Source organism: Rhinatrema bivittatum, chromosome 8 (genome assembly GCF_901001135.1).
Source record: "Rhinatrema bivittatum chromosome 8, aRhiBiv1.1, whole genome shotgun sequence".
Classification (NCBI taxonomy): Eukaryota; Metazoa; Chordata; class Amphibia; order Gymnophiona; family Rhinatrematidae; genus Rhinatrema; species Rhinatrema bivittatum.
The window spans coordinates 227,513,284-227,532,361 of NC_042622.1; the positions used below are offsets into that span (position 1 = coordinate 227,513,284).

Below are 19,078 nucleotides of genomic sequence, written 5' to 3' on the forward strand. Positions count from 1 at the left end.
GCCAGAAAAATACCGAAGAGCTCATTGCAGCACCAGATCCCTATAGGGGGAGTGAAGTCCTCTTTGACTGTTTTTCTCTGGGCCCATCTGCTTGCGAGAATGGGGCGGAGGTTGCCTAACCCCATTTATTTGGACTGGTCTGGCATGGATGATAAGGAAGTGCAGGCTCTCTTTTTTAAGTCCTTAGTTTACTGGTTCAAATGCAAGAATTAAAAAGGAACCTAGTACGCCTTGATTTACACTGATACATGCAGTTCTCAAATCATAAAAGGGAGAGAAGAGTTTTCCCACAATTCAATTTCAAAGTGGACTGGTCTAATACCCCTTCTGCCCCACCAAGCCAAGCAAGTTTGGGTTTTGTTTCTTTTGTTTTTTTGGCGACAATAATGTGGCAGCCAGTGAGAGAGTAGTACACCATCTCTTTGGTGGGATTTCATATGCCACTATCATAGGCTATCTACTACACAGAGACTAAATATGCCGCAAGACTAGCGTGTCACAGCCTGCTGTGAAAAACATTGATCGTTTCAGCTTGCCTCACCTTGGCAGAAAATCTGTTTGAAGACACTGGAAGAGAGGGGAGAATAAAAGAAAAAAGTTAGGATTCACAGAGTGCTGCAAAAAAGAAATTGCGATGGGAACCTACTGCAGGGCTGCCAAGAGGAATAGGGATAACCACGGACCCTAAAGTGTCCTTGCCACCCCCCCCCTACCATTCACTAGAAATTACCAAACTGCACCAGCCAAAAGAAAACCTAGCAATCGTGCGAGGCCTGGGAAGCAACAGCAGTATCGCTACTACATCAAACTGCAAATATTTTCAAAGCAATTTGTGAAATTTGAATGTATGATCCAAACAGGGAAGGAGCCATTTTGTTCACTAGTAATGTCCCAGACGACATTACACCTCACTGCAGTATAACCCCATTGATATAGCAAAGTTCCATTCTCATCACTACAACAACCGCCACAGCTTTTAGTTTCTACAACACTGATGTTTCTTTTGGTTAATACTCAATCAAGTGCCAAGAAATCTGCAGTTATTCATAAACTGCTGATTTCTGTTTTACCCAACTGTCTTACAGAAACATGGTTAAATGATTAGGATATCCCAATGTTGAATTATTGTTGTCCACCAAATTTTTCTTATGCATTTCAACCTCGTAGGGGATGATTTGGCCATCTTTTTTTAAAAACCATTTGAATTTTACTAAATTCGATATATCACTTTCACCCCCATTTAAGATCAAATGTTATTAATACCTGCCTTACCTTTTTCCCTCCTAGTTTACTATCCCATAATGCCTCACCTCTAATAGAGGCTCTGTTGATCCACTTTTGACTTATCTAAGACTATTATTGTTTTGCAATAATTTTTATTGAGTTTTTCAGAACAAGCAATTGACCATTGACAGGCAATCCAGAACAAACTATCAACTGGTGAACATAAGAGGCAGTGGTAACCTTTCTTAGTTAGTCCATCCATATAGCAACAGTGTAAAGTGAACAGAACGAAACAGACATGGCTTAACAGAAAATTGTTCACAATGGTAGCCAATAACAACACATGCTCTTGTACAGCTTTGGACTGCAGTCTTATGCAGACAAAAATATTATAAGGTACAATTGCTCACCCCCCCACCCCCCTTAACTAAAAGTGTTTGTAGCAAGTCAGGATATGCAAGGAGAACTATACTGTTTCTTTGGGTTGGATAAAGGGACACGAAATTTAAGCTTTTCAATTAGGCCGTGAATAAAATGTGTGGGATAGGCTTAAAGCTTAAATATTCCTTGCTAGTTGTTTATGCTCATGCCTTGGCTGGGGTGTCCTGGAACGGTTGGCGAAATATAAATCAATGAATTTACCCCAAATAGCTAATGTTTTGGTGTAGCTTTTCCGGGAATCCTCTTTAGCAGAGAGGTATTTAAAGGTAAAGAGCTTCAACACTTGTCGAAACCAATGGGCTTATCGTGGGATATTAGGGCCAATCCAGTTAGATAGAATGATCTTTTTACCTACCAGTCTGGCCTTTTTCAGGAAGAGACCCACTGTTGGTGGAAGGTCGGTACGGTGAGATAACACCAAACAACCAGAGGAGTGGGTCATTGGGAAGTGGGACCTTCAATATTTCAGTGCAGTTCTGTCTGACCTGGACCCAAAATGACTGAATTATAGTGCATGACCAAAAAAAGATGTAAGTAATCTCCCACGTCTGTCTTGCATTTGGGGCAATTAGGGGAGGTTGTCAGTTTAGCTGAAAAGGCTTTATCTGGCGATCGATAGAAAAACAATAAAAATTTAAGCTGAGTCTCTCTGAGAGCTGTGTTCACTCCAAGTAGTGAGATATCTGTAAAACATTCTGAAAAGGAGGAGAAAATTCTGGGAGTGATTTAGTACACCACTTAAATAAGGGGGACAGGCATTCCTTAAAACGAATTGCATGTAGGTTCTTAACATAAAAAGCTTCAGATGGACGGTGCTTCATATTATTAAAAAACATTGTTCAGACATCTAAAAAGGGCGGAGTCTTGGAAGTAGGTTTTGAGGGATTTGATAAAATGCCTAATCTGAAGAGATGCAAAAAAAGGGGAAAATTGTTATTGCAGGTCCCAAAGGACAGGAGTGATCCATTGTGCTGAGTGAAAAGTTGGAAGATAAAAATAAGTCCTTGTTCTTTCTATTTATAGAAGGCTCCTGTCTGTAATCCCGGGCCAAGCAAAAGGATCGTCAGTAACTGTCAGTAAGGGGGTTAAAGGGCCTGGAAGCTGGAGAGTGGAACAGAGGGATGCCCAGGCTTTGCGACAGGAGTCCGCTAATAGCTGTGATAGGAGTCTCGAGTCTACTCTGTCCCTGTCAATTTGTAGTAAATGATTCAATGAACGGACCTCATACCAACTTAACAAGTGGTGCCGTGAGGTATAATGTGACATCTCTAGAAGCCAGTCATTTAGGAGTCTGATCATGCATGCTAAGTTGTACTGGGGCATCCAAAACCTCCACGTGACATCGGAATATTAAGGGTTTGACTCGATAGCTGGGCTTGTTTCCCATTCCATAAGAAACGTCAAAGAATCTTCTCGAATTCTTTATGATTTTTTTTTAAATCCATAAAGGGAGCATTTGAAGACTGTACAGCCAGTGAGGTAGGATCATCATTTTAACAAGATAGATCTTCCCCATAAGAGATAATGGGAGATGTTGCCACGTACTAATTAAGAGCGGGTTGATATTAGCATTATATATTAAATTAATATTTCAAGGAATTTTTACTCCTAAATATTTAATTTCCCGTCACCCATTTCAGAGGAAATTGATCAGGCCAGGTATGTTTCAGAGTTCCAAGAACATCTAGCGCTTCTGATTTGTCTTGGTTGATCTTGAGCCCTGCAAAGTGGCCATATTTAAGCTGAAGTTGTAGAAGAGGCTGCAATGAACACATTGGGTTTTTAACATGTGGCCCTCCCCTGTGAAAACCTGTTATATTGGGATCTAGCTCTATTTTCCTTAAAAGGGGGTCATTTGACAAAATATATAATAAGGGGGAAAGAAGGCATCCTTGTCTTACCCCTCTTTGAATTTGAATGTTTGCGGATTTGTGGCTATTGGCTATGATTACAGATGTTGGATTGTGATATAATAGTGAGATGTAGGAGATGAGAGTCCCTTGGAAACCAAATCTGTTGAGCACTGAGAAGAGGTAGGGCCATGGGGTACCCTGTCAAACGCTTTTTCCAAATCAAATCCCATGGCCAATGCAGAGGTATTGTTACATGGAGAGAAGTTTAATAATGTGGGTGCTAGCTGTTCTTCCCTGAACAAATTCTACTTGGTGTTCCGAGATAAGCTGGGTCAGTACAACACCCATTATGTCTGCCAAAACCTTTACTAGGTTTTTAAGGTTGCAATTAAGGAATGAAATGGGTCTGTAAGAAGATGGGAGCAAGGGGTCTTTTCTGGATTTAGGAAGGACTATGATGTGAGCCATGTTGAAGTCACGAGAGAAGGAGTTGGTTTCAGGGCTTCAGCACAGAAAGAGGTTAACATGTCAACTAGCTGAAGTTTTAATACTTTGTAAAAGTCATAGGAGAATCCGTCTGGGCCCAGTGCTTTCCCGGACTTACTAGCACTAATAACTTGTAGGATTTCACTTCTTTGTATAGGTTTATTTAGAAAGGAGAGTTGCAGTTCAGTTAGTTTTGGTAGGGGAATGTTGCGAAAGAATGCATCTTCATCGGGGGGCCCCCTCTATAGTATCAGAGTAGAGAGAGTGTCATAAAAAGTCCTAAATACATCGCAGATGTCAGGTTTTTTTGTGACCACCTGCCTGCTAGTTGTTTTCATACGTTCTATAAATGCTTTCTGTTTATGGGAATGAACCAAATTAGCCAAGTGCTTTCCGGCCTTATTACCGAAGCGGAAAAAATTAAGCTCCGAGGCTTGCATAACTTTATATGCTCTTTGATGGAGGCATAAATTCAACTCCCGCAAAATATCAAAGTAAGTTTTGTTCTCGCTTGTGGGATTGGCTGCCATGGAACACTTTGCTAATGTCAGATGGCCCTCCAAATCTAGAACGGCTTTATTTATTTATTTTGTTAATTTTATATACCGACATTCGTCGGAAACATGATGCCGGTTTACATTGTAACTGGTTAACAAAAAAGAGCGAAAAATACAATAAACAGGGAGGGGGAGGAGGAGCAGCGAAGAAAGAGTAGCGAAGACAGAAGTAAGAATGATAGGGAAAGAGAGGAAATGGGAGTCCTAGACCATTGCTGGCAGGGACTGGGGGGGATTAGGGGGGTTAAGGGATAAGGAGAGGAGGAGGGATTAAGGGGGGGGGAATTATAATCCAATATTTACAGATTTTGCTAGGGGTGGGATGTGTAAAGAGGAGGAGGAGCAGGAGGGTAGGGTAGGTGAAAGTTCTAAAATCTAAGTTTGGTCAACCTCTGGATATGCCAATTTAAAGAGCCATGTTTTGAGCCCTTTTTTAAATTTACAAAGACTAGGTTCTAGGTGGAGAGCAGTGGGCATGGTGTTCCATAGGGAAGGGCCAGCAATAAAGAATGCTCTTTCTCTGGTGGAAGTGTGGTGTGCAGTTTTTAGGGGTGGGGTGGGGTGGGGTGTAGAGTTCCAGCAAGGTTGGGTCTGGAGGGGCAGGTGGATGAGCGGAAATGTGGAGCACTCTCGAGCCAGTTATGATTGTGGTTGTACAAAAGATTGTGTAGAATGGTAAGTGTTTTGTATTTTATGCAGGAGGCAATGGGTAACCAGTGGAGGTCTTTTAGGATAGGGGTAATGTGATCGGATTTACGTGTGTTATGAGAATTCTGGCCATTGCATTTTGTAATAGTTGGAGGGGTTTAATAGTGGAGAGAGGGAGGCCCAGGAATAAGGAGTTGCAATATTCGAGTTTAGATAAGACTCAAACCCCTCCTTTACACTCATGTGCGGAGGTCATGAGTGTAAAGGAGGGATTTGAGTTTCTTTAGGATGTGCAGTTTGAAAAAACCTGTTTTTATGGTGTTGTGGATGTGAGATTTGAAATTTGGATGTTGATCAAGAAAGACACCAAGATCTCTCACATTGTTGGTGATTGCATCAGGGGGAGGGGGTGGAGATTCTTAAGGCTGGGAGTGTGCGAGCTGAGGGATTGGATATTGAAAGGAGCTCCGTTTTAGTTACATTTAAGGCAAGATGTAGGTTAGAAAGAAGGATGTTGATTGAGGTAAGGCAAGAATCCCAGAACTGTATTGTTTTGGGGAGTGATCCTTGAAAAGGGATGAGGATTTGAACGTCGTCAGCATACATGAAAAACTTTAGGCCAAGGTCAGAGAGAAGGTTGCAGAGGGGAAGAAGATAAATATTGAAAAGCGTGGATGAGAGGGAGGAGCCCTGTGGGACACCCTGGGTGAGGGGAATGTGGGAAGATTCATAGTTGGCTATTTTTACGGTGTAGTTTCTATTGTTGAGATAAGAGGAGAACCATTGCAGCGCTGCACCTGTGACACCAATCTCAGAAAGGCAGGTGAGGAGTATGGTGTGATTGACGGTGTCGACGGCTGCGGATATGTCAAGAAGGGCAAGGATGTATGAGTTACCATGGTCCAATCCCTTGAGTATAATGTCATTGAGGGTAAGAAGGAGGCTTTCAGTATTTCGGGCTTTATGAAAACCAAATTGAGCTGGGTGAAGGGTGCTGTGCTCTTCAAGTAATTCAGTAAGTTGGGTATTGATTATTTTCTCTATGAAAGGCAGATTAGATATAGGGCAATAGTTAGCTGGAATACTAGGGTCGAGGTTGGGTTTTTTTTTTTAGGAGGGGTTTGATTACTGCGTGTTTAAAGGGGTTGGGTACTTTGCCTTGTGAGATGGAACAGTTGATTGTATCAGCCAGAGGATTGGAAATGGTAGCGGGGATAGTAAGTAGAGTCTTAGTAGGGATTGTGTCGGTAGAGTGTGTGGTAGGTTTAGCCTTTTGAAGGATGCGTTCAATCTGTTTAGGAGAGGTGAGTTCAAGGGACTCAAGGCTAGTGTTCGATTGTTGGGGAGGGGGTTGACAGGAGAGGGATTATTGGAGAAACATTTGAGGACATTTGTGATTTTGTTTTTAAAATATAAGGCAAGTTCCTCACATTTAGAACTGGCATTTATTTATCCTTTTATTTCGACTGGTGACATAAGCGATAAGGTCTCCCCAGAGACAGCTTTCCCTGTCTCCCAGAAAAGGAGGGGAGAATCTGTATGTTGTGCATTGAAAGATAATTATCCCATTTTTCCTGCAAGTAAGATTGAAAATCAATATCCTTTTTTAAATAACCGAGGAATTTCCAGATACAATCTCCTGGGTCCCACACACCAAATAGTAGGTCTAACCAGATTATGGAATGGTCAGAGATCCCCTGGGGGCCAATTTCGACTTGGACCACAATTGGAAAGTTGACATGATTTATGAGTAGGTAGTTTATTCTGGAGAGAGAGGAGTGGGCTCAAGAGATGTGTGTGAAATATTTTTCTTCAGGATGTAGAGTTCTCCAAGGGTCAAGTTGATTATGTTCTTTGCATAGGTAAGCAACCCCTTTATCATAGTTCAGGTTTGAATGAGGTTCTGGAAGGTTCTTATCTAAAGAGGGGTCTAGAACTTGATTGAAATCGCCAGTCACAAGTAGCGATCCTTGGGCATAACAATACCAGCTGATTAAGGACATATTTGAAAAAGGAATGGGAATAATTGTTTGGGGCATATAAGGAGCAGACCGAAATTAGTCTTCCATTAAGGGAGCCCATGATTAACAAAAATCTGCCCTCCAAATCTGTGTGTTCTGTGAAGCTGAAAGTGGAGGTTTTTATGAATGAGTATAGCTACTCCCCCTTTTTTGCCTTTCGCTTTTGAATAATAGCAAACCCCCACCCAACCTTTGTAACTTTTTGGACTCTGAGTCAGATAAGTGGGTCTCTTGAAAACAAGCTACAGCAGCTTTATACTTTTTTTTTAGATGTTGTAAAACTCTCTTTTTTTATGGGGGAACCTAAGCCATTAACGTTCCAGGAAATTAGTCAAGTAGTTTCACTTTGCATTAGGGGTATTCATAGATTTCCGTTAGGGAAAAAGTTAGCAGATGGTGTGACAATCGAATGTGAGGCCCCCAGCCAGCCCTTAATGCATATATAAGAGAGGAAGCTGTCCCTAAGAGAGCCACTAGTTGCCCGAATAAGAAATTGACTGCAGGGGTCATGTAACCTAATTGTGAGTAATGAGATATCTTCCATTTAAAGACAAAGCAGATTAAAGTTTCTGTTAATTCAACCCATAAAAGTACATATCTCCTGAGATAACTGGCTAAGACAATTATTTTAAGAGAGACTTCAATCTTCATGTTGACGCTCCTAATTTATCTCTTGCTGTGGCAACAGATTATTTCTGTTCCCACCCCCAAAGCTGGACATTCACTTGACTTGGTCTTTATAAATAATTCTGTGTTCTCAACATGTCATGCAGATGTCTGCTAAAAAAAAAAAAAAAAAAAAAAAATGTTCCATGGAGTGATCATTTCCTAGTTTCCTTCTTGCTAACCTCTTGTTTTTCAAAATCTTGAACCTCTTGTCACAAGCCACTTCTCTGAAGCGAGGTTTTATGAACTCAGATGACCTTTGATCTAAATTTATAACAATGCTGGAATCTGCTAATAGTGATTCTCTGGACAAACTGTTGGCTTTATGGGATACTTCAGTGAACCCTGTCCTTGACATTTTAGTGCCAAAGAAGGTGTTCAAACATTAACCTATGGTTCAACTCCTCACTACAGCAAAGAAAAAAAAAAAAAAAGATCTGAGAAGGAATGATTGAAAATGGAGACTATATCCTACCACATCAAATCTGTGCATCTATCAATCCTCTCTGTTGAATTATCAAGATGCTATTACTGTTGCTCAAAAGACATTTACTTTAAACTATTCATGTTATTTAATAACCCAAGAGAGCTCTCATTCTGTTAAAAAAAAAAATCATAAATCCAATTTCAGTACCCTCCAACACCCCTCCCGCTGGCTCCTGGACAAAATTTAGCAGAGACTTTTGCAACCTATTATAATGAAAAAGTAATTACCATCATGCAAACTTTCCAGGATTCTAAGGGGAACAAGATGGGAACGTTTTGAAGCTCATGCCCTCGGGCAACGTAGGCCGAGCAGATAGCCTCCTTAATCCAGCGTGAAATAGTAGCCTTAGAAGCCTTGTCACCCTTCTTAGGCCCGCCGAACAAGACAAACATGATCTGACCACTGGAAGTCATTGGTAACCTCCAAATAGCGCAAAAGAGCGCAACACATCCAAGAGATGAAGATTCCTCTCCTGAGGGGAATCCCGGGACCACTGCGGAAATCCTGGCATATCCACTGCCTGATTGACATGAAAGGCAAACACCACCTTGGGAACAAAAGAAGGAACCATGCGCAGTGAAACTATCATCGTAAATCCAAAGTAAAGGATCCCGACATGACAAAGCCTGCAACTCTGAAACCTGTCGAGCAGAACAAATGGCTACTAGGAAAATGGTCTTCAAGGTCAAATCTTTAATTGGAGCCCTGCGTAAAGGCTCAAAGGGAGCTCCACAAAGCATACAAAGCACCAGGTTCAAGCTCCAATCTGGACATAACGGGCCGACTGGAGAGCGTACTCCCTTGACGAATCAGTAAATATCTGGGTGAACTGCCAGCTAATGACCATGAAACCTGCCCCTTAAGGCACCTAAGGCTGTTACCTGGACCCGAAGGGAATTGAAAACCAAACCTTTAGCCAACACCTGTTGAAGGAAATCCAACACCTGGGGAACCTCCATTGACAATGGATCCAAGGAGCGCTAGAGGCACCATGCCTCAAACAGCTTCCAGACCCTAACATAGGCCAGAGAAGTAGCCGGTCGTCACGCCTGAAGAAGAGTGGAAATGAACTGCTCTGAATATCCTCTCGATCGCAATCGTCGCCTCTCAAAAGCCAAGCTGTGAGAGAAGTGATCCTCCCAATCCAAAAATATGGGCCCCTGACGGAGAAGTTGCGGGAGATGAGCCAGCTGCAGGGGACCTTCCAGCGCTATTCGCACCAGGTCCGCAAACCATGGATGACACGGCCACTCCGGAGCCATCAGCACTATGCTACCTGGATGTCCCTCTATGTGACGGAGAAGCAGACCGATGAGAAGCCGGGGGGGGGGGGGGGGGTGAAGGCGTAGAGAATTCCCGTGGGCCAAGACACACTAGGGCATCTAATCCTACCGAGTCCACCTCGCGACGATGACTGAAGAAGCATTCTGTCTTCGCATAGGCCCGAGTTGCCATCAGATCCAACTGAGGCATGCTCCACCTGGAGCAAATGAGATTCCAAGCTTCGGGAGCTAGCTCCCACTCCCCCAGATCAAGCTGCTGCCTGCAGAGGAAGTCCACCTGAAAATTTTCCACCCCTGCAACATGAGACGCTGCGATTCCTTTCAGATGACGCTCCACCCAAGCGAACAAAAGCCGTGCTTCCAGCGCCACCGTGAGACTCCTTGTCCCGCCTTTCCGGTTGATGTAAGCTACCGTTGTCACGTTGTCTGAGAACACTCGAACCATTCTGTTCTTGACTAGGGGCAGAAATGCTCGCAGGGCCAATCAGACAGCCCTCATCTCAAGGCGGTTGATGGACCAGGATCTCTCCGTTGGCGACCAGAGACCTTGAGCGGATTTGTTTAGACAAATCCACCCCAAATTCCAGGTTGCTGTGCAAAGGCCACCACGACAAACTGACTCTGGAAGTAGAGGCAAGAGGACTTAGAACTGTTCAGACACCGGGCTCCACCTAGACAACAGCGCACGCTGCAATGGCCGCAAATGAGCGAATGCCCATGGGACCAAATCCAAGGTGGAGGCCATGGATCCCACGACCTTGTAAGAGATGCCAAACTGTTGGATCCTTCCTCTTAAGAAGGGCCTTGACCTGCTCTTGCAACTTTGTCACACGTTCCGATGCAAGAAAAACCTTGCCTTGGGAGGTATAGAAAAGCGCTGCCAAGTAAACCAGTGACTGAATGGGCTCCAAGTGACTCTTGTGGTCATTTATGACCCAGCCAAACGACTGCAAGGTGAGCATCACCTTCTGGACCGATCTCTCGCAGTCCTCCTGTGACTTCACTCGAATCAACCAGTCGTCTAGATACGGGTGCACTGGGGCTCCCTCCTTGCGCAGGAACACTGCCACGACCACCATGACCTTCGTGCAGGTATGTGAAGCCGTCGTCAGGCCGAAAGGAAGAGCTTGAAACTGGAAATGTTGACCCAGCACCTTAAACCGGAGATACCGCTGGAGCTCCAGGCGGATCGGGATGTGGAGATACGCCTCGGTGAGGTCTAAAGACGCGAGAAACTCCCCTTTGCACACTGCAGCCACCACCATTCTCAAGGTTTCCATATGAAAGCGGGGGACTCTACATCGGTTCACCTCTTTCTTGGGAACCACAAAGTACACCGAATACCATCCCTGGCCCTATTTCACTAGGGGAACTGGAACAATGGCCCTGAGGTCAAGAAGCCGTTGTAGGGTTCCCTGCACTGCCTCACGTTTGGCCCGCGAAGCTACGCAAGACTCCACAAAGGCCTCTCACACCGGGCGCCTAAACTCGAGAGCGTAACCATCCCGTATCACTTCCAAGACCCAGCGGTCCAAGGTAATCCTTGCCCACTCTGCATAAAAGCTTGACAATCTGCCTCAGACAGATTCTCCGATTGAATGGGTGCCCTTGGTTCATTGGGAGGGTTTCCCACGTCCAGGATCCTGGCTCGTGGCCTCTCTGCCGGGGCGACGACCTCCTCGAAAGGACTGCTGATGCCCCCAAAGGAGCTGAAGACCTACCTGCGCAAAATCTGCGAGAGTCCCAAAAATGAGCTCGAGGAGGAAAAACCTTCCCTGAAGGTTTCCTATCCTCCGGAAGCCGGTTGTCCTTGGACTCCCCAAGTAATTTTACCAGTTGGTCCAGGTCCTCCCTGAAGATAAGCTTGCCCTTAAAGGGGAGTTTACAGAGCTGAGACTTGGAAGACAAATCTGCCGACCAATTCTGCAACCAGAGGAGTCTACGAGCCTTGACAGCGGATACCATACTATGCGCCTAGGTCCAAACCAATTCATACAAAGCATCTGCAACATAAGCAACTCCTGCTTCCAATCGCGCGGCCTGCAAGGGCCCACCACCGTCAGCACTCGGAGCCGTGGACGCCTCCTAGACCCAACAAAGGCAGGCTCTCTGCATGAGGCTGGCACAAATAGCCGCCCGGAGACTCAGAGCAGAGACCTCGAAGACTCACTTAAGCTGAATCTCCAGTTTGCGGTCTTGTATGTCCTTCAGCGCAGCAGCCCCGGCCACGGGAATGGTCATCTTCTTAGTCACGGCAGACACCGCCGCGTCCACCTTCGGCACCTTCAGAAGATCCAAAACATCTTGCAATAAGCAGATAAAGCTTCGCCATCGCTCTAGTCACTTTCAAGCTTGCATCTGGCGAGTCCCACTCCCAGGTCACCAGCTTGCGGACCTTCTTTGGCAACAGGAACGATGTCATCTGTCCTCTAATCCCATCCAGGACCGGGTTAACTCCTTCACTGTCGGACTCTCTTTGCGACACCTTGATCCCCAGGACCTCCAAAGATCTGAGGGATGAGAGGTCGGAGCTCCTCATGCTTAAACGATCGTCGCCCTCAGAAGGTGGCAGCTCATCCAGGTCTGGGTCGTCCTGGTTCCCATCGCCCATGTCCTGGGTGAGCCCCAGATCCTGATCCACTCTGGAGACAGTGGTATCGCCGAGCGGGGGCAGCAGCCTATCCTTGACTCAGGTCCCCTCCGGACCCCTGAATGTTGCTGCAGGTCAGAGGTCCCCGTGAACACCCGCTTGGGTGGAGGTTCCGCAGGAACGTCCGGCCGTGCTGCTCTCTTCAGAACTGCCTGCTTCCTAGCCAGCAAAGCCTGGTGCAGCAGCAGCACAAACTCCGGGCAGAACTCTCCCGAGTACTCACCCCCCTCAGCTGGGGAGGGTCCAGTAGCAGAGTCATCCCCAAAGGAGGAAACCTGCTCCACGGGGGATAGAATGGGAGGGGCATCCTCCTCCTGCGACACCCGCCGCGAGCCACCCTCCCCCGCTGAAGAGGACCTTGGCCCCGAGGAACAGAGCCCATCTGCCACATTTCTCCCCCGAGGAAATTCCCTCCTGCCCTGTGGTACAGGGAGAACAGAGGGAATTAGAATCTAGGGCCTGCCCTGACGTGCCACACACGCGGCAGGTACCCATTTTGGCTCGGGGTGCCATAATCTGGACCATGCAGCCACGCGGTTTTCAGCAACTGAAAACAATTCGAGCCCGGAAACTTTTGCGCGGCTGCAGGAGCTAAAAATAAACTCACTGCAGGCGCGAAACTCCTCAGTTAAGGGCTGCCGGCATGAGAAAACGTGTCCTACCACACGCGCGAAAGCCTTCCCCCCCCCCCCCCCCCCCCCCACCGACCTACCCGGAGCCCTGGGACGTCGGCGAGACCCGCGGGGTCTAGCTTCCCAATCCAACTGGCCTGCCGGCAAAACAGCACGGCCCTCCCCAGAGCAGACACTGCCTACCTTGAAGAGGATCCTTGCTTCAGTTTTTGTTTTTTTTTTTAAGAAAAAAAAAACAAACAACTTTACACAGCTACTCCTGGAATCTGAGAGAAACAGAGTAAAGGGAGCCACTTCAGTGGTCGAGGGAACCAGGAGCCCCTGGTTGTCGAAGCCACTGGACCGTTGCAGGCAAGACTCAGGCAGGGATATCCAACCCCCCGGTCGCCCGGCTTCCACTGAGGGATGGCCCATGAAGGTGCCCAACACCTTAGGAAGCTATACACTAACTAACCTAACCTAATAAAAAAAAAAAAAAAGTGGTAGGGAAAGTTTTTTCCTAACTGCAGGATTGCACCTCTGCCATCTGCTGGAGTCCGAGAAATACTGAGGGACTGCAGGTGGCACTATATCAGGCCGATACAGTACAGTGCGCTCCGATGGAGAGCACTGTTAACCTGCCCTTGGACACGCGTTTTCCCTTACCCCTTATTCAGTAAGGGGCGGAAAACGCGCGTCCAACCCGCGGAACCTAATATCGCCCTCAACATGCAAATGCATGTTGAGGGCCCTATTAGGTATTCCCGCGCGATACAGAAAGTAAAATGTGCAGCCAAGCCGCACATTTACTTTAAGAAATTAACGCCTACCCAAAAGGTAGACGCTAGTTTCTGCCAGCACCGGGAAAGTGCACAGAAAAGCAGTAAAAACTGCTTTTCTGTGCACCCTCCGACTTAATATCATGGCGATATTAAGTCGGAGATCCCGAAGGGTAAAAAAAAGTAAGAAAAAACAAAAAGAAAAAAAATTTTTTAAATGGGCCGGCGGCTGTCGGGTCGAAAACCGGATGCTCAATTTTGCCAGCGTCCGGTTTCCGAGCCCGTGGCTGTCAGCGGGCTCAAGAACAGACGCCGGCAAAATTGAGCGTCGGCTGTCAAACCTGCTGACAGCCACCGCTCCTGTCAAAAAGGAGGCGCTAAGGATGCGCTATTGTCCCTAGCGCCTCCTTTTGCCCGTTTCTACTGCCGGGCCTCATTTAAATAGAGAATCGCGCGCACAGGCGAGTGGCCTGTCCGCTCTCCCGCGGACTTTACTGAATCGGCCTGAAAGTTATGTAGTAGTGCCCAATGTTTTGTTCTCTGACTCCATCTGCTGGTAGGAATGTACAACCCACTGGGGTCTGGACTGATCTGGATATGTTCAGGAACCCAAGTTCTTCCGTAAAGCCCTCAAGACTTACCTATTTCAAAAGCATACTTAATTTGAGTACAATTTAAGTCTGCCATATGAAGAACAGGTAGGCCTAGTACGTCTGCTAACACTTTTTAATTTTTTATTTTTATTTGAAGCCTTTTATGTAATTTTATTATATATATTTTTTGTACCCCGCTCTGAACATAGGAAGTGCGAGTAATAAATATTTTTAAATAAATCATTGCTCAGATTGCTTCCTTTGAGCTGTAAATATTTTACACAGATAAATAGCAAAACACACAAGTTAGGGATTATACTGCAATGAGAGCATATGCTAGTTGCCCATGACATCACCAGTAAGCAAACTTGCTGCCTCAAGCCCAGGTATCTGTCTCAAGCCCAGGTATCTCATCCCTGTCTCCCCTCCTTTCCCCCCCAACACATGGCACATACCTTGAAACATGATTTTCGTCCTGTCCAGTGGTGCCACAGCTGTCTTGGCAAAAGCGCCAGCCAGTGCCCCTGACATCAGGGAGTGGACCACATGCCTGCCATCCTTGGTTCCCTATAAACAAAAGAGGCATTGTACAGTTCAGTCATCTGCTCAAGTGCCCCTCTTCCTGCCAGGCAGCTCTGTCAACTAGACTGGAGACACCATCACCAAGCCAAAAGGATGAGAGGTGCTAGGAAAGAAAAAGATATTTTTATCCTGTTCCTTCTGCCAGTGCTGTGTTGGTTTGCTGGGGAGAACAGGAGTGCTGCGAGCGGTACTTTGATTACAATTGGGCTGATGTAATAAAACCTGCACTGAGCTGGTGTTAAATTTTAGCAGCAGTTTTACTTTGTGCGAGATAACCCATGAAGAAAAAAAAAAAAAAAGTGCATGAAATGTGAAAAGCACACTTTTTATACTCAGGGGTCATTTGCATACCCATAAAACTGCAAATCCATGCAAAATAAATGACGAGGAATGACATCTAATGCCGGTACAGCTGAGTGCTGTACCAGCAGCCCAGAAAGAGGCAAAGGGACTGGAAGCTGAGAGTTGGGAACTTGGGTGTCCTGCCCACTAATTTGCTGGGAGGGAAGGGGTTTGCCCACTCTTCCTCCCACTCAGCCAGCTCAGGCCGAAATTAAAATTGGGGGAGGAAAGGCTTGGAAATTTACGCTCTCTGGGCCTGATTTTAGAAAGCATTTACTCGAGTAAAACAGGGTTTTACTCGAGTAAATGCACTTTACTTGAGTAAGTGGGCTTTTGAAAATTGCTATAATATATGCCATTGAATTGTCCATAGGATTTACTTGTGTAAGTGCACTTTACTCCAGTAAATGGCTTTTGAAAATTGCTACAATAGTAGTTACATTTACATGTATAACTCCTTTTGAAAATTACCCCCTCTGTCATTATGTACCAACCTTGTAGCATCTTTTTTGTATTTAAGTATGTTTTTTTTGTTGTTTTTTTGATTATTGTCTTTGTATTATATCTTCATTTGCCCTTGTATGTTTGACTGTTGATTTTATGGTATAACCTTCGTATTATAACCTGTGTGTGTGTGTGTTGTGCTTGGTGTGGCTTAGCTGCGGTACTGTATCTGTGGATGTCACTTGTGTTTTGTGGATGTTGATGTTTATTTATATTGTCTGCTCAGTTATGGTTACAGTTTAGTGTTTAATGTAAACTGTCTAATTTGCCCTTTTAAGCATTTATCCGATAGAATATTTTTAAACTGATATTTTGCATTTGTGTGCACTTTATTTTATGTTGGATTGTTATTTGCTGTGTATTATGTGGTAAAACTAAATTTGGGAAGAATTTCCCCCTCCCCCCCTATAGTGTTTTAAATGTATCAAAATTGTTTGTAAAAAAATCTCTCTCTCTAGATATATCTCTCTCTCGTCATATATCTATATCTATATCTATCTATCTCTGGGCAATAGAACTAGGATTTGAATACAGGACTTAAGTAAAGACTGCTAAAAATTGTTGCTCCTGTGTCCCATATTCACTTTTATATGAAGGTTGTGGGATCACAAAAGGTTGCAAATACAACAGATATAAATATATGCAGTGAAATTTGATATGGATGTTATATTTTTCATACAATAGACTTTTTTTTTTAATGTGCCATAAATGTTTCAAACGAATACCAGCCTTGCTTAGCATGAGAACAGGACAGTTTTGGCAAATTCCTGGGCTAAAGGATCCTCAGAGCCATGGAGCAACAAACTGCTTTGCATATCCACATTTCGTGTACACCTGAAGCGTTTTCACATTTTAAAAAAAGTCTGCCACTGAGCCAAACCATAGCTCAGTAGCATATCCATCCGAGAACTGTATAGGACTCAGATTCCCCATTTCTGGTGGTGAGACTATCCTCACCCCAGAGGCAAAGGTGCGAAACTGTATGGCATATTCACCAAGGGTTCTGGAGACCTGTCAGATCTGAAGTAACTCAGCTGCCAAGGAGGACGTTTGGCCTGGTTCTCTGAAAAGGAGTTGAAATTGTTGAAGGAACTCCAGGAGGGTCTGGAGCAGAGGGTCATCATACTCCCAAGAGGAGAGACCCAAGCCAGGACTGTGCCGCTCAATAGGGACAGGATGTAGGTCACTTTAGAACGATCAGTGGGAAAGAGAGCACTGAAGCTCAAAATGCATATGGCATTGGTTTATGAAGCTGTGGCATTCTTTGGGATCCCCATGGTAGTGGGGTGAGGATAGAAGCTGGAGAAATGGTCTGTTTAGGAGAGCAGGACTAGCAAAGCCAAATGGGCTGGTGCAGGAGTCAGGGCATCCATAAGGAGCGCAAGTTGTTCAAGCATGGCAATCACCTGGTTAAGAATCCCCTGCTACTCTTAGACATGTTGAGCTAGGCCTGGTATAGACTGGAGCGAGGTCAGGTCTGCCAAGTCTATGGCCTCAGTAATAAGGAAGGTTTGTGGACTCTTGATGCTGTGGCGAAGTTGGCTCAGCCTATGGGGAAGGCCACGTAGATCCTCACTAACTGAGCTACACAGGGAAAGGCCTGAGCAGGAACTTCACTTATACCAACCCCTTTCCCTGTGGGTTGAGCCCTTGGACTCTGGGGGCCAGCAGGTCTTAGGCGAGAGTATCTGTGGAAGTGACATATGCATAGGTCCAGAGCCAGGCTAGGGTCAGAGGCAGGAGGCAAATAATAATGGTCAATGTGCAGGCTAAGGTCAGAGCCAGAGGTCAGTCAGAGGGAAGGCTAGCAGATGAGAGCAGGTCTGACACAGGAGGGTAGATAGGTAGGCATAAGGAACTGGATACGAGTAGGCTGGAAAGACTGGAGAGACTAGGTAAGGCAGCAGGAAACAAAGTAGCAACACACACTACTCCAGGAGACCCATTGCTAAGGAACGTAGGGACATCAAGAAGGCCCTTTTACAGGGCTGAAGCAGTGATGTTATCAAGAGGCCCATAACCAGTTTCCTGCCATGGGCCCTTTAAAAGACGTGGCTGGCACTCATGCGCCTACGGAGGGCCATTAGAGGCAGCAGTTCTAGCGGCAAACTTGCCACACAAGAGAGGAGGGATCCGGATGCTGCTGGCATCAGGGTAAGTGCAGCGGCTTGTGGGGATGTCCTGCAAACCACCAAACATAAGTCGACTAGCACCCTGCTCCATAGATAGTGCTGGTAGTTCTTTTCATGCCACAACAGTCATCAAGGGGCTCTGACACATAAGCTGAAGTGCTCCGCTCTGACTTCACTGATGGCACCATGGTCTACCACATCAAGCATGTTTGCCTTAGAATGCTAGCTCTGTGCCAAGGATTTGGACAGAAACCTTGTGTGCAATTCCAGAAAGGAGTTTGGTAGCATTGGGTGGATTCGGGACTGGTCTGACTGGACTCAAGGAAAGTAAATCATCATGCAAGACCTAGTTTCCTCCTCTCTTATCATCCAGTCAAGACAATTCCAGACGAATGGAATGTACCCAAACTACTCCTGAACAAGGCAGGTCGCTGCCAAACCCAATTTCAAAATGCCAGCAACAAATTCTGTTTCTTGTTTGGCCCTCACATCTAATCTACAGTGTTTAGAAAAAGAATTTAAGGAAGACCAAGTTACTGCTTTACAGATCTCCACCAGAGAAACTAAACACAGCACTACCTAGGATGCTGCTTGAGCCTTTATCTGTTTAGGTTAGACCCTACCACTATCCACATACATTGCTGTAATAATCTTTAATCCATCAAGCTAGGGAAGCCTTTGATGCTGCCTCTTCACTTCATGCTCCATTCTAGAGAACAAATTGATCTAATTTTCTGAAGGCAATTGTGACCTTGAGATACCACCATAATCACTCTGCTCACATCCAAGCGGTTCAGCAAGCTGTCATTCACCTTGTCCACACTCCTCTTGAACGAAAGCAAACAGACTGATTCAAGCCAAAGATGGAGACTACTTTTGGGAGAAAAGAAGCTACTGTCCGAATCCTAACCATATCCCGAGATGATTAAAAAAAAAAAAAAAATTCAAGCCAACACCTGCAATTCTGAAATCCTCCTGGCTGAACAAATTGCCAAACACATAGTTTTCAAGGTGAGTAGTCTGAGTGAAATCTATGAGAGGCTCAAACTGCTGCCCTGCTAACAAAGTCAAAACCAAACTGAGATCCCAATAAGAGACTGACGGCCTAACTAGAGGCTTAAATGTGCTTCACCCCTCCATCAGGAAACGGGACACATTAGGATGAGAGGACAACAGCTTCCCTCAAATCCATCCCCAAAAACACATAAGCTGCTACCTG

At 45.4% G+C, this 19,078-nt stretch overlaps 1 protein-coding gene across 3 annotated transcripts in view; it reads right to left on the reverse strand.

The window, feature by feature from the left end:
- Positions 1-19,078, reverse strand: part of SLC25A42 (solute carrier family 25 member 42) — a 126,311-nt gene that overhangs the window by 73,068 nt on the left and 34,165 nt on the right. For all 3 annotated transcript variants that reach the window (XM_029613850.1, XM_029613852.1, XM_029613851.1), the window contains exons 4-5: positions 14,755-14,866; positions 542-567 (exon numbers count right to left, since the gene is read on the reverse strand). In XM_029613850.1, the coding sequence (XP_029469710.1) occupies positions 542-567; positions 14,755-14,866 (138 nt within the window). The remainder of the gene's footprint in view (positions 1-541; positions 568-14,754; positions 14,867-19,078) is intronic.